The sequence below is a fragment of the Microcaecilia unicolor genome, chromosome 4 (assembly GCF_901765095.1).
Source record: "Microcaecilia unicolor chromosome 4, aMicUni1.1, whole genome shotgun sequence".
In the NCBI taxonomy this organism is placed as follows: domain Eukaryota; kingdom Metazoa; phylum Chordata; class Amphibia; order Gymnophiona; family Siphonopidae; genus Microcaecilia; species Microcaecilia unicolor.
The window spans coordinates 4114043-4128274 of record NC_044034.1 but is presented as its reverse complement, the minus strand read 5'-3'; the positions used below and the strand labels follow the sequence as shown (position 1 = coordinate 4128274).

General features: G+C 44.6%; 3 protein-coding genes across 5 annotated transcripts in view; all 3 read right to left on the bottom strand.

Moving 5' to 3' along the window:
- The window catches only part of LOC115468181, an 85190-nt gene extending 80396 nt beyond the window's left edge, over nucleotides 1-4794 (bottom strand). The window contains exon 1 of the mRNA XM_030199719.1: nucleotides 4432-4794. Within this exon, the coding sequence (XP_030055579.1) occupies nucleotides 4432-4794 (363 nt within the window). The remainder of the gene's footprint in view (nucleotides 1-4431) is intronic.
- The window catches only part of LOC115468254 (E3 ubiquitin-protein ligase TRIM39-like), an 872633-nt gene that overhangs the window by 725663 nt on the left and 132738 nt on the right, over nucleotides 1-14232 (bottom strand). The window lies entirely within an intron of this gene.
- LOC115468253 (E3 ubiquitin-protein ligase TRIM39-like) overlaps nucleotides 12110-14232 on the bottom strand; it is a 37075-nt gene continuing 34952 nt past the window's right edge. For all 3 annotated transcript variants that reach the window (XM_030199805.1, XM_030199807.1, XM_030199808.1), the window contains one exon: nucleotides 12110-12737. In XM_030199805.1, coding sequence (XP_030055665.1) covers nucleotides 12211-12737 — 527 coding nt within the window. In that variant the 3' untranslated portion in view covers nucleotides 12110-12210. The remainder of the gene's footprint in view (nucleotides 12738-14232) is intronic.

Genomic DNA, 14232 nt, shown 5'->3' with positions numbered 1-14232 from the left:
GAAGCTCAGGACTGATGGGAGAAAAGGGCTGGGGACTGGTGGGATAGTGGGGCTGAAAAGGGGGGCCGGTGGGAGATGTGGGCTGGGGCTGGAACTAGGGGCAGGTGGAACTGGGGGCTGAAAAGGGGGGGGGCAGAGAGAGAGGGGACAACAGACCCTGGAAGGAAGTGGGGAGCATGAGGGAGGGCAGACCCTGGATGGATGGGAGAGGGAGGGCAGACGGATTGAAGGGGCAGAGAGAAAGGTCAGATGGTGGGTGGAAGGGGGAGAGAGAAAGAGGGCAGACCAGGGCAAATGGTGGATGGAAGGGAGAGAGAGGGCAGACAGTGGATGGAAGGGACATTAGAGAGGGCAGACACTGGATGGCAGAGAGAGAGCGAAGACAGATCCTGGATGGAAGGAAGACAGTGAAAAGAAGATGAGGAAAGCAGAAACCAGAGACAACAAACTGTAAATATATATTTTTATTATTTTGCTTTAGGATATAGTATTGTAGCTGTGTTGTTTAAAAATAGAACATGTAAGTAAGGTAATCTTTTTATTGGACTAATTTTAATGCATTTTGACTTACTGTAACTTTCAGAGAACAAAACCTCCTTCCTCAGGTCAGGATAAGATACTGTAACAGCACTATACTGTACTGACCTGAGGACGGAGGTTTTGGCCTCTGAAAGCTAAATGTATTAGTCCAATAAAATGGTATTATTTTATTTTCTGTATTTGTTTTATTTCTATTTGTTAATTTGTAAAGTGGTGATTGGTATTTGTTAGTTTTTTCAAATTTACATCTGCTGTCTTTATATTTTGCACAGTACCAGGGGACATTTTCTGTTTCTGTAGTGTTGCATTGTATGCAGAGTCTGGCATCTTGGGGGTTCAGTTTAATTTTTGTCTAAATAGAAAGTTTATGATTACTTATTCTATAGTGGATTAGGGTGTATCTGTGTTTGTGAAAAAGACATGGCTTTCGGTTGGCATTGACTGTGCAGGATCGACGATCTGTACTAATCTGTCTGTTTTCGTTTTACAATAGGTGAATTGATGTTCTAGTGCTCACTGTAGCGTTTAAGATGCTTGTGTGACTTGTATAAATGACTGCTTATGGTATGGTAGAATTGCGCTATAGGTCCTGAGTGTTTTGTATTCTCGGTATGCCTAGTACTGGATTTGGGGGGGGGGGGTTAAAAAATGACCGGCCCCGGGTGTCAACTACCCTAGGTACGCCACTGCGGGTAGGAACGTAAGGGGAGATGAGGGTAGAGAGGTAAGGAGGGGCTGCAGATCGAGTGCATTTGTAGGTTAATAGGAGAAGCTTGAACTGTATGCGGTATCTGATCGGAAGCCAGTGAAGTGACTTGAGGAGAGTGGTGATATGAGTATATCGGTTAAGGCGGAAGATAAGACCTGCGGCAGAGTTCTGAATGGATTGAAGGGGGGTTAGATGGCTAAGTGGGAGGCCGGTGAGGAGTAGGTTGCAGTAGTCAAGGTGAGAGGTAATGAGAGAGTGGATGAGAGTTCGGGCGGTGTGCTCGGAGAGGAAGGGGCGAATTTTGCTAATGTTATAGAGGAAGAAGCAACAGGTCTTGGCTATCTGCTGGATATGCGCAGAGAAGGAGAGGGAGGAGTCAAAGATGACACCGAGGTTGTGGGCAGATGAGATGGGGACGATCAGGGTGTTATCAACAGTGCTTTTTTTGTAGAAAAAAAGGTGCCGGTACTCATTATGGGCGGGGTCACCACATATGGCTCCACCCCTATGACAGCCACACCCACATTAACCACACCCCCTATACCAGCCATGGCGCATATAAACAGACGTCATTGAAAATATTACAGTACTATAGGAGAAAAAAATAACGTGATTTGCTAAGTAGTAGTAGTAGTATACCCAGTGCAAAATAAGACAGCCAATGTAAATTCTCAAATTGGACATATTACAAACACTAAAATGAAAATAAAATGATTTTTTTCTACCTTTGTTGTCTGGTGACTGTTTTTCTTTCCATATTGGTCCCAGACTGTGATTCTCCTTTCCTTTGTTTTCGCTTAACTCTTCTGTGCCATTTGTCATTTTTTGTCTCCTTTTTCTTTGCTTTCTTCAATATTTTTCAGGCTCTTTCTCTGTCCAGATTTAATTCATTCTTACTATCCATTCTTTAATTTCCTTCATCTACCCGTGGCTTTTCATCTTTTCCTCACCCTTGTTCTCCCCATGCCTCTTCCTCTTATTCTCCAGTCTTTCTCTATTCCCCTTTTCCATCCAGCAGCTCTGCTTTCTCTCCCCATCCTTCCAGTGTCTCCCCTATTTCTTTCTGCATTCTTCCATCCAGCGTCTTCCCTCTTTCTCTCCCTATCCTTCCGTTTTCCCTCTCTCTCTCCCCATCCTTCCATCTGTTTTTCCCTCTCTCTCTCTCCCCATCCTTCCATCTGTTTTTCCCCCTCTCTCTCCCCATCCTTCCATCTGTTTTCCCTCTCTCTTTCCCCATCTTCCATCTGTTTTTCCCTCTCTCCCCAATCCTTCCATCTGTGTTTTTCCCTCTCTCTCCCCATCCTTCCATCTGTTTTTCCCCTCTCCCCAATCCTTCCCTCTGTTGTTTTCCCTTTCTCTCTCTCCCCAATCCTTCCTCTGTTGTTTTCCCTCTTTCTCTCTCCCCAATCCTTCCATCTGTTTTTCCCTCTCTCTCCCCATCCTTCCATCTGTTTTTCCCTCTCTCCCCATCCTTCCCTCTGTTGTTTTCCCTCTCTCTCCCCAATCCTTCCCTCTGTTGTTTTCCCTCTTTCTCTCTCTCCCAATCCTTTCCTCTGTTGGTTTCCCTCTTTCTCTCTCTCCCCAATCCTTTCCTCTGTTGGTTTCCCTCTTTCTCTCTCTCCCCAATCCTTCCTCTGTTGGTTTCCCTCTTTCTCTCTCTCCCCCCAATCCTTCCTCTGTTGGTTTCCCTCTTTCTCTCTCTCCCCAATCCTTCCTCTGTTGTTTTCCCTCTCTCTCTCTCCCCAATCCTTCCCTCTGTTGTTTTCCCTCTTTCTCTCGCTCCCCAATGCTTCCCTCTGTTGTTTTCCCTCTTTCTCTCTCTCCCCAATCCTTCCCTCTGTTGTTTTCCCTCTTTCTCTCTCCCCAATCCTTTCCTCTGTTGGTTTCCCTCTTTCTCTCTCTCCCCAATCCTTCCCTCTGTTGTTTTCCCTCTTTCTCTCCCCCCAATCCTTCCTCTGTTGTTTTCCCTCTTTCTCTCTCTCCCCAATCCTTCCCTCTGTTGTTTTCCCTCTTTCTCTCTCCCCAATCCTTCCATCTGTTTTTCCCTCTCTCTCCCCATCCTTCCATCTGTTTTTCCCCTCTCCCCAATCCTTCCCTCTGTTGTTTTCCCTCTTTCTCTCTACCCAATCCTTCCATCTGTTTTTCCCTCTCTCTCCCCATCCTTCCATCTGTTTTTCCCTCTCTCCCCATCCTTCCATCTGTTTTCCCTCTCTCTCCCCAATCCTTCCCTCTGTTGTTTCCCTCTTTCTCTTTCTCCCCAATCCTTCCCTCTGTTGGTTTCCCTCTTTCTGTCTCTCCCCAATCCTTCCCTCTGTTGTTTTCCCTCTTTCTCTCTCCCCAATCCTTTCCTCTGTTGGTTTCCCTCTTTCTCTCTCTCCCCAATCCTTCCTCTGTTGGTTTCCCTCGTTCTCTCTCTCCCCCCAATCCTTCCTCTGTTGTTTTCCCTCTTTCTCTCTCCCCCCAATCCTTCCTCTGTTGTTTTCCCTCTTTCTCTCTCTCCCCAATCCTTCCCTCTGTTGGTTTCCCTCTCCCTGCCAAGTTTCCCGCGAACGGCGCGAAGTCGCGACGCACGCGGCACCAGCCCCTATTTCCGGCCGCTGCTGCTTCTGTTGAGCAGCAGCGGCCGCTACACAAAGAAAAAATGAAACCTGGCTGAAACGCAGCACCCCGGCACTGTAGACAGCCATTAGGCATTGGCTGTTGCCCCGCAGCCACTCCTCCTCTTGCCTGTACGTCACTGCCCCTGGAGGAAGACCCCGGAGGAGCGCAGTGACGTAGAGGCAAGAGGCGGAGCGGCTGCGGGGCAACAGCCAATGCCTAATGGCTGTCTACAGTGCCGGGGTGCCGCGTTTCAGCCAGGTTTGAAGTTTTTTTTTAATCTTTTTCTTTGTGTAGCGGCCGCTGCTGCTCAACAGGAGAAGCAGCAGTGGCCGGAAATGGGGGCTGGCACTGCGTCCGTCACGGGGCGGGGGGAGCAAAAAAAAAAAAAAAGGTGCCGGTATGCCGTACCGTTGCGTACCGGCACAAAAAAAGCACTGGTTATCAACTGAGATAGAGAGTGAAGGGAGAGGAGAAGTGGGTTTGGGTGGGAAGACAATAAGTTCGGTCTTGGCCATGTTCAGTTTCAGGTGGCGGTTGGACATCCAAGCAGCAGTGTCGGACAAGCAGGCCGATACCTTGGCCTGGGTTTCTGCAGTGATTTCCACACAGATTGCTCTCTGATCCTCTTGACAAAACAGCTTCAGTTTCTCTTCATGCTTCTCACACAAATTCTCCTCTTTGAGTCTCACTGAAATCTCGCTAAGCTTTTTTGCTATTTCCGTAATATTTCCCAGCTGCCTGTTTGGTCTGAGATTCCTCTGCCTGGATCTTTTTCTGCACTGGGGACAGAGGAAGTCTGTGTCTCTCCCCTCCCAGCTCTGAGTGATACAGGAGCGGCAGAAGTTGTGTCCACAGTCTGTCATCACCGGATCTGTAAAATAATCCAGACAGATAGAACAAGAAGCTTCATCTCGCAAACTCTCAGCTGGGGTTGTAGCAGCCATGATTCTTACAGGAAATGAGAGCAAGAATTCAGTTCCTGTTTCACACTGTAACTTGTAGTGAGTTTGAAAATAAGGGACTGTCAGGGACTTACTTTGTGTAATTTGAAGACACCAGAGCTTTGTATCCTCCTTTCTGTCTCCTAGTGCTTCCCTTTTCTTTCCCAGGGATAGAGATCCAGGGGTCTGGGAGCTGAACGGAGGGCAGAATGTGTGTATGGGGTGGGGAGTGTTAATCAGTTTTCATAGGGGTAGAAGGTAAATAATGGGGTCCCACCTGGAACTATGCAGGAAATTGTACAGGTTGATACATTAATATGTGGGAAAAGAATGAAACAGTATAGTGACAAAGTCTGCAGTAGGTTCAAAATTATTCCGAATAATGAAACCTAGAGCCACTGATGAATATCTAGAAATCAATCTCATAAAACTGAATGAGGGAACAATGAAGTGACTGATAAGTTTCGACACTAAAAGCAGAGTAATTAACCATTCCGAGGGGAAAATATCAAAATGAAAATAGATTCACCCTCTATCTGGGATCTTGGGATCTTTATCTTGGGATCTTGCCAGGTACTTGTGACCTGGATTGGCCACTGTTGGAAACAGGATGCTGGGCTTGATGGACCTTTGGTCTTTCCCAGTGTGGCAACACTTATGTACTTATGAAAAAGATCTTTTTTGAACCTAATTTTAATCTGGGAAATCAAAACATGATTTTAATGTGGCGGGAAGAATGAGACCTATGTCTAATGGAGGAGGGTTGTGGTATTGCTAGAGTTACAGTTTATTGAATTTTTCCATACCGCTAGGCACTCTACCACTGAAAGATCAGAGCAGAGTAGAATACTACAAATATCACGCACATTCCTCAATCTCCACTATCCTAACACTTTTTTGGGCTAGTTTTGGGGTTTTTTCTGCATTTTTGTGCGGTTTTTCGGGCCGTGGGGGCAGGGCTAATGACGTTTTGGGCAGGGTTTGATGACGTTTTGGGTGGGGTTGATGACGGAGGAGGCGGGGTTGATGACGGTGGGGGTGGAGCTGATGACGGCGGGGGCAGGGTTGATGACGGCGGGGGCAGAGTGTGAACTTTTTGGGCGGGTTTGGGGACCGGGTAATTGACAACACTAGTTGGGAGGCGAGGATATTGCTGGGCAGACTTATACGGTCTGTGCCAGAGCCAGTGGTTGGGAGGCATGGATAGTGCTGGGCAGACTTATATGGTCTGTGCCCTGAAAATGACAGATACAAATCAAGGTAAGGTATACACAAAAAGTAGCACATATGGGTTTGTCTTGTTGGGCAGACTGGATGGACCGTGCAGGTCTTTTTCTGCCATCATCTACTATGTTACTATGTTATGTTATGTTACTAACTGTAAAGGGCTACAATATAAATCCACATATGCGACCAGCTTCTCATACATCTGCACACAGCTATGGAACGCACTACCGAAGGCCATAAAAACAACGTAAGACCTAACCATCTTCCGAAGGCTAATGAAAACAGATCTTTTCAAGAAGGCATACCATAAACATCCATCTTAAATACTAAATAATAACACTATACACGATCTACAAAAAACCGAAATCTTATCACATGACAAGCACTACCACCGAAAACCTTATGTCAACTAGGGTCTCTCTATAGTCGATGACCTAACGTAGGTTATAATCCAATTTATTACTCAGGAATCTTTTCTACCATGTATGTATACTTTGAAATTTGGACACAATGTTGCATTTGAATACGCGTGTGTTTTTATATACCTACTATTATATAGATGTCACACCTGTGACAGGTAAAAGGTTATTCTTATTTTTCAGTGCAATGAGCGGTGCAATTCAGCTGTGTCGATTGATCTGCGTTTCAATTGAAATATTTTGTTACTTTTTGTTATAACTTTCTTTCTTCTTTTTCAGTGCAATCGATCTGCTTTACTTCATCCAAATAATGCCTCGCAGAAGATCAAACTTAGGTCGTCGTACTCGCGGAGCGGAAGCAGTGCGACGAGTAATTGCAAATCAAACTGAGGAAGAACGGGCATCAACGAAACAGACAAAGAATGGCTCAAATACGTGCCCAGGAAGCAGCAGAGCGACGTGCAGCCAGACTTGAGGATGCACGGTTGCGAGCACGGCGATCGCGTTCTGCAGCTTCACATCTCTTTCGTTCTCAACACAATGAACGCGACAGGCTGAGAGTGGTTGAAAGACGTCAACGACAAACAGCAGATCAGCGTCAAACACGAGTCCATGCTCAGCAATCACGCCATTACAATCGCCTTGCATTCCAGTACAACCCAGCTGATGATTATAGTTTCAGCCGCCATATTCTCATCAGCACTATGACTGAAGTGTGTCCTTATTGCAAGGCTCTCAAATTTAATGGAGAAACGAAAGGAATGTGTTGCGCCGCCGGAAAAATTAAACTGCCTCAACTTGGAGAACCACCAGAGCCATTAAAGTTTTTGTTACATTTGTACCCTGCACTTTCCCACTCATGGCAGGCTCAATGCGGCTTACATGGGGCAATGGAGGGTTGTGACTTGCTCAGAGTCACAAGGAGCTGCCTGTGCCTGAAGTGGGAATCGAACTCAGTTCCTCAGTTCCCCAGGACCAAAGTCCACCACCCTAACCACTAGGCCACTCCTCCACTGTTGCTACTATTTGAGATTCTACATGGAATGTTGCTATTCCACTAGCAACATTCCATGTAGAAGTCGGCCCTTGCAGATCACCAATGTGGCCGCGCAGGCTTCTGCTTCTGTGAGTCTGACGTCCTGCACATATTCCATGTAGAAGTCAGCCCTTGCAGATCACCAATGTGGCCGCGCAGGCTTCTGCTTCTGTGAGTCTGACGTCCTGCACATACGTGCAGGACGTCAGACTCACAGAAACAGAAGCCTGCGCAGCCTTCTATATGGAATGTTGCTAGTGGAATAGCAACATTCCATGTAGAATCTCCAATAGTAGCAACATTCCATGTAGAATCTCCAATAGTATCTATTTTATTTTTGTTACATTTGTACCCTGCGCTTTCCCACTCATGGCAGGCTCAATGCTGCTTACATGGGGCAATGGAGGGTTACGTGACTTGCCCAGAGTCACAAGGAGCTGCCTGTGCCTGAAGTGGGAATCAAACTCAGTTCCTCAGTTCCCCAGGACCAAAGTCCACCACCCTAACCACTAGGCCACTCCTCCACTCTTTGCTTGCCGGATATACCGCCGAATCAAAGCATTTCCTATCTAACATCAGGAAATACAACTCATGCTTCCAAATGACGTCGTCCGGCGCAGAAACCATAACAGCTCAATTCATGCCAACTTTCAAAGTGAAAGGACAAATTTATCATAAAGTCAGCTCCCTGCTTCCGTTCTCAGATGGTCAACATAAATTCCTCCAAATGTATTTCATCGGTGATGGCAATGATGAATTGAATGCACGCTGCGGAATTTCTACCGGCATAAAAAGTTCTTGCGGCCAACAACAAAGACGTCTACGAACTTAACAATATTATTCAGTCTAACATTCAAAGCAAGCCACTCACATACAAGTCCGTCGACACTGTTCTGGAAGCAGATGAAGCGGTTAATTATCCAACAGAATTTTTGAATTCACTCGATCTCCCAGGGATGCCACCGCACATACTGCAATTGAAAATCGGCGTGCCAATTATCATGTTGCGAAATATCAACCAGCCAAAGCTTTGCAACGGCACGCGGCTTGCAGTAAAAAAATTAATGAGCAATGTCGTAGAAGCAACAATCTTGACAGGACCTTTCAAAGGTGAAGATGTCCTCATTCCTCGCATTCCTATCATTCCAACGGATATGCCATTTCAATTGAAGAGATTGCAATTCCCAATTCGATTGGCGTTTGCAATCACCATCAGGGCCAATCTTTACAATTCTGCGGTTTAGATCAACACACGGATTGCTTCTCACATGGACAATTATATGTTGCATGCTCTAGAGTCTGCAAACCAGACAATCTCTATATCTGCACACACAATGGAACAACAGAAAATATTGTATACCCACAAGCATTGTGAAATTAAACATATTAGAAACGAGCGCTTCCTCTTTTCTTGCTTTTCCATTTAACCAGACTGAGGCACAGCAATGCGTGGCCGGGTAGAGCTAGTACTTTAATGAAAAGATTTAACTATAATATTATAAGTGTTTCGGGCTTCTGCAGATGAGAACAGAGCCCATGGGGATGGGGTGGGGACGGGACAGAACCTGCATGGACGGGGTGGGGATGGAGATGGGGTCTGCGGGGACAGAAACAGAACCCACAGAGACGGGGTAGGGACAGGGACAAATTTTGTCCCTGTGTCATTCGGTATTCTGAATGTCTATGGAAGATCTTATAAATACAGAACACAGTTATCAATGTGTAAGTCAGAGCTCTTCCATTAAAGAATTAAAATCAATGAATCCTACGGGTCTGAATGGGAAGATCGAATGGACGCATTTCCTTTGATATACGGAATGGACTTTTATTTTGATCTTCATTCATTAATGTGGGTATGCCTTTTGCTGCTTGAAGAATTGTGATTGGATACTGATGACAGCGTGTGACGTCACAGTTTGTACTTATAGGACCGCCATGTTTAAATACTCCTGCCCTTCATGCTAACGTCGGCATTTTTGAACGGATTGTAAGCAGAGTCAGTATGAAATAGATTGATTTTTTGTAGAAATTTTATAAATATTTAAGCTTTTTTCTCCCCCCCCTTTTGCACAGGATTTATGACCGATGAACTGGTTGATTGAATGGCTGTGGTCCTGAAGCAGCGCAATGTGAAACGGGACCCGTTGACCACAGTTGAATCACGGTCTGGGAGGAGAAAGTCTGCAGTTAGCCGAAGTTAAGTAAAAAAAATTTTATAGCTTACTCGGCAAAGCGGCTTTGTTATTCAGCATTAAGAAAAAGAACTTTTCAAAAAAATGTTTTAAAATGAGGAGGTTTTTAGAAACGCCTATGATGATGAATATGTAGCCTTCACCCCATTTACATCTGTGGGAGGGGCTTGTTTTGAGGCGTTTTCCTCCTTTAATGGAAGAGCTCTGACTTACACATTGATAACTGTGTTCTGTATTTATAAGCGCCTCTCCTCTGTCAAACCCTTAAGCTCAGTCTCCACGGGGGCATGATCTGATGTGGAAATGGACCCAACATGTGAATCGGCCACTTGATCCCATAATTGGCGGCTACACCACACCATGTCAATTCTTGTGTAAGTATTCTGAGAATGTGAATAAGACCGCTGGCTTGGGTGCTTAAGCCTCCAGACATCCACTAAATCTAAGTTGGAGACAAGTGATTTTAACTGTGCACAGTGGGCCGAGGACATATCGACCAACCCCTTTGAATGATCCATTGAAGTCATACTAGTATTAAAATCCCCACCCAGTATCATCCCCCCCTTTCTGAAACTGGAAGAGTTCCTTATGTATCCGGGTAAAAAATTCTCCCTGTCCTGAGTTAGGAGCATATATATTTACTATGGTCACCTCCTTGCCATACAACTGACCCCTAATCGCCAGGCAGCTTCCCAGAGCATCCCTGTATACTTTCTCTGTTACAAATGGAATATGTTTACGAATGTAAATCACTAATCCTCCCACCTTACCCCCTCTAGCATCAAAGTGTATGATACAGTCACTATATCCCCGATGTTTAAGTAAATGTGCATCCCTCTTTTGAATGTGTGTTTCCTGCAGTAATATAATATCCCAATTAAGTTTCTGCAATTCCCAATGTATCAAACTTCGTTTCAGTGGGGAATTCATCCCACTAACATTCCGTGACCCAATGTGTAAACCCTTTTCCAGCCGTTTTTTTGTCGCCATCGCTTCTCTTCTCTCTGCCCTCGGAACCGCCACTCTCGGGGGGGTTGGGAACCGGGAAATAGCGCTGATTTCTTCGCTGCCCCGACGGAGCTATGGATTCAGGCTTCCATCTCCGATGGTGACGTCACTTCCTCCCCAGTTCAGTTGTTTTGAATATCGACCAGTCAAAATGTGGACAGAAATTTAACGGAGAACATTCAGAATATAACTATGACAAGGGAAGTACTACTAGTTCTATTGTTAGGTTTCACAGTCTACTGTTTTTTAAGTTTACTCATTTATTGTATTCAGTTTATTCTTGGTTATTTTACTATTGTTATGCTGTTAACATACTTGTATGTTTTCTGTTAAACTGTACCTGCTGTACAGCGCCTTGGCTGAATCTCTTCATAAAGCCAGTTAATAAATCCAAATAAATAAGTAAGTTGTGGCTCTGTCCAAACTCTGACCCTGGACTGCCCGTAACCTAGATGGTTAGGGAATGGCTGGTTAGCAGCAAGTTTCAGTGACATTACCCAGTTGATTACCATTGAATATCAATAGCCTGCCAGCTGATGGTGTTTAAGAATCTGCTGCCTGATTAAATGCCTTTGAATTTATATATTAATATCACTCTGCCCATTGAGGACCCTATGTGGGTATGTGCATATGGTGTGTGTGCCCTGGCCCGTCTTCTGGTAGGCAGGGTTGCACTTAACTACAGGTGAAGGTACAGACTCTGAATTTTCAAAGGAAAGTCTATCAGTTTTCTTTTAAAAAACAGCTTGCAGGTCCCACAGAAATTCTAGAAATGACCCCCAAATTACAATGAACCCCTAACCCAAAAGAGCTTACAATCTGTATTAATGTATCCACATACAAACCTTATGGGCAGAGTAATATGTACAAAGTGTGCCCCCTCAGACAGTGAGGGTCTCCTAGAAACATATCTGGAAAGGAAGACTGACAAGCAGAAAACCGGGTAGAAAATAGCTTTTATTCTTAATGTTCCCACTGTTTCAGTATTTGTGACAGATCACGAAAGAGTGAGATTTAACACAAATTACATACAAGTACAATGAGTCCCTGCCCTACTGAGCTTACTGTCTCACTTAATATACCTCTTGGTTATTGATAGATCAGTAGATTTTTGTGTTATTCACTATTTATTCACAATCTTATACCATCGGCTGCTTTCACTATGTCATTGAAAACCCTCTTTACATTTATAGGCTCTAAACCCATGTCTGCCACTCTCACTGTTAAACTGAAACCTCACATTCAAAGGCTCTGATCTCATCTCTGTCCCTCATATTATACTACAATTTCATGTTTCAAACTTGCTTCCATCTTCAAACTATAATATTTCTGTAGCAGTGATTGGTTTGAACGTGTTTAACACAAATCTGTAAAATCTTCCACCTCTCACACTCCTGCCACAGACTTCAGATTAAGGAAATATATCAGGAAAGAAGCAGAGCTTCCCAGATTTATTTGTACATAAGAGTTTGATAACATAACTACAAATTGTCAAGCAGAGAGAGAGTCTGGGAATGTTAATCCTGAGTCCTGCTGTTTAATTCCAGGCTGGTACCTGGCGGATTCTTAAAGGAAATTCAGAATTAGTCCAGAAGAAAGGTCGGAGTTTCCCTGTGAAGGTATCGGTGAAGGTGAAGAGATGAGATTTATCACCTGCATCATAAAACGAGACCTTTCCTGCCTCATAGTCCAGCAGAATCCCCACTGCATGGGGGATCACACTTAGGGGGAGCTCGGTCTCAGGGGAGGTGAGGGCCCAGCATCTCTGTTTATTCCACAGCTCCACTGTCCAGAATCCTTCCCCAGGTGACAGTGTGATCCTCCCCTTCCTCCTCACAGAGTCTTTACACACTCCCAATGTCCAGTAACTCACATCCCCCACCTCCACCTCCCAGTAACGTCTCCCTGAGGTGAAGCCCTCACTCCCCAGCACATAGGGATAAGTATCAAATCTCTCAGCAGTGTTCGGTACATTCTGTTTTGTGACTCCCCATACGACAGTTTTCCGATCTTGAGACAGGACAAGATTAGGATGAGCAGTTTCAGGATCCAGAGTCACATTTACTGCAGAGCGGAGACACATTAATAAACATGAGCAGACATTTCTCATTAGCTTATCACACACCCACCACTAACCCTCATTGGCTCCTCACACACAGAGCTCTAACCCTCATTGGCTGCTCCTGCACCTACCTCTAACTCTCATTTGCTGGTTCTTCAGTCAATCACTTTTTCTATGACAGGAACTCTAATATTGGATATTGTCACCCTCCTGCCTCATAGATTTGACTCAAGACATGGGATGACATCAAAACATCAAAGCCAATGAGGTTAATCTCTGTTTCCCCTCCCCCACTCAGTCGTCATCCCCATACTCTCAAAACAAAGCAAACAATGAGCTGATGCTTCCTCCTTGTCGTTCTTTATTGTTGTTGCCATTTTCATTTGATCTCACTTACATTTTCAAATATGCCATCTTGTGCAGCATACGGATGTACACAGAGGATGTATAATAACGGAGATGGGCAGAGTAGTAATTTGTTATAAATTGTAATTAGTGTGTCATTTGGAGGGGCCGGTTTTAGGGACACCCTAGCACTGCTGAAAATTAGTGATTAGACAAAGAGTGGGAGTCTTTGGTATCCATGGTCAACCTTCCACTGATTCTCCGTGGGGCATTTGAGTTCTCCACCTCAGGCGGATACTTCTGAAAATTAGTGCTTAGCACAAACAAATGATTTACCTGGCCAGGAGCCATTTTCAGCCGGTTAAATTGCTTTGACTATCAACCCCTGAGTGTTTTGAAAACAAAAATCTGAGTAATAAAATAACTTCTTCCAACTGGCTCAATCTGTCCTCCTTTTTCTGGAGCCCTATGGAAACCCTAATGATATCTCCATCTCCCTCACCCTAGGTCCAGTGTTGTTATCCCATTCCAGGAGAGACACAGCCCACGGCACCAGGTGTTTCAAAGTTTCAGAATTTTCCAGAAGATGAAGGCTGAGACCAGTCTGTTGTTTGCTTTAAATTTGAATGTACAGTCCATTCTCAGCAACCTATGCAGCACCCACAAAGTTCTATGCATGAAGAAATATAAAGACTGGATCGTTGAAGAAGAGTTAGAGTTCCATAACTGTTCCCATAGTTTATCTACAATAGGCTGTTGTATGTCGTTAACCTGTACACTTAGCAGGGGACGTATTTAAGAGATGCTTATATATGTAAGAAGCAGTATGACCCGAATGCTGGAGCCTCAAATTGAAATGAATAAGCTCAGGGATTTGAGATAATAGCTGAATGTGTAACTTACTTTTCGTTAAAATGGAACTAATCTGCAGCCAATGATAAAACTGAGCGTCCGGCAGCGAAAATTCAACTTTCAGATCTGAGAAAGATTTCCATGACTGATTTAGATGAATCAGATCTTTCAGGGCCCAGAGGCTTGTTTTTTTATGAATTCTAAAGTTGGGATTATTCCATATGGACATATAAGACGTAACAGACCAAGGAATACGCAAAGACTTGTCTAAGAGCAACAATAACTTATGGGTAGTGTTGA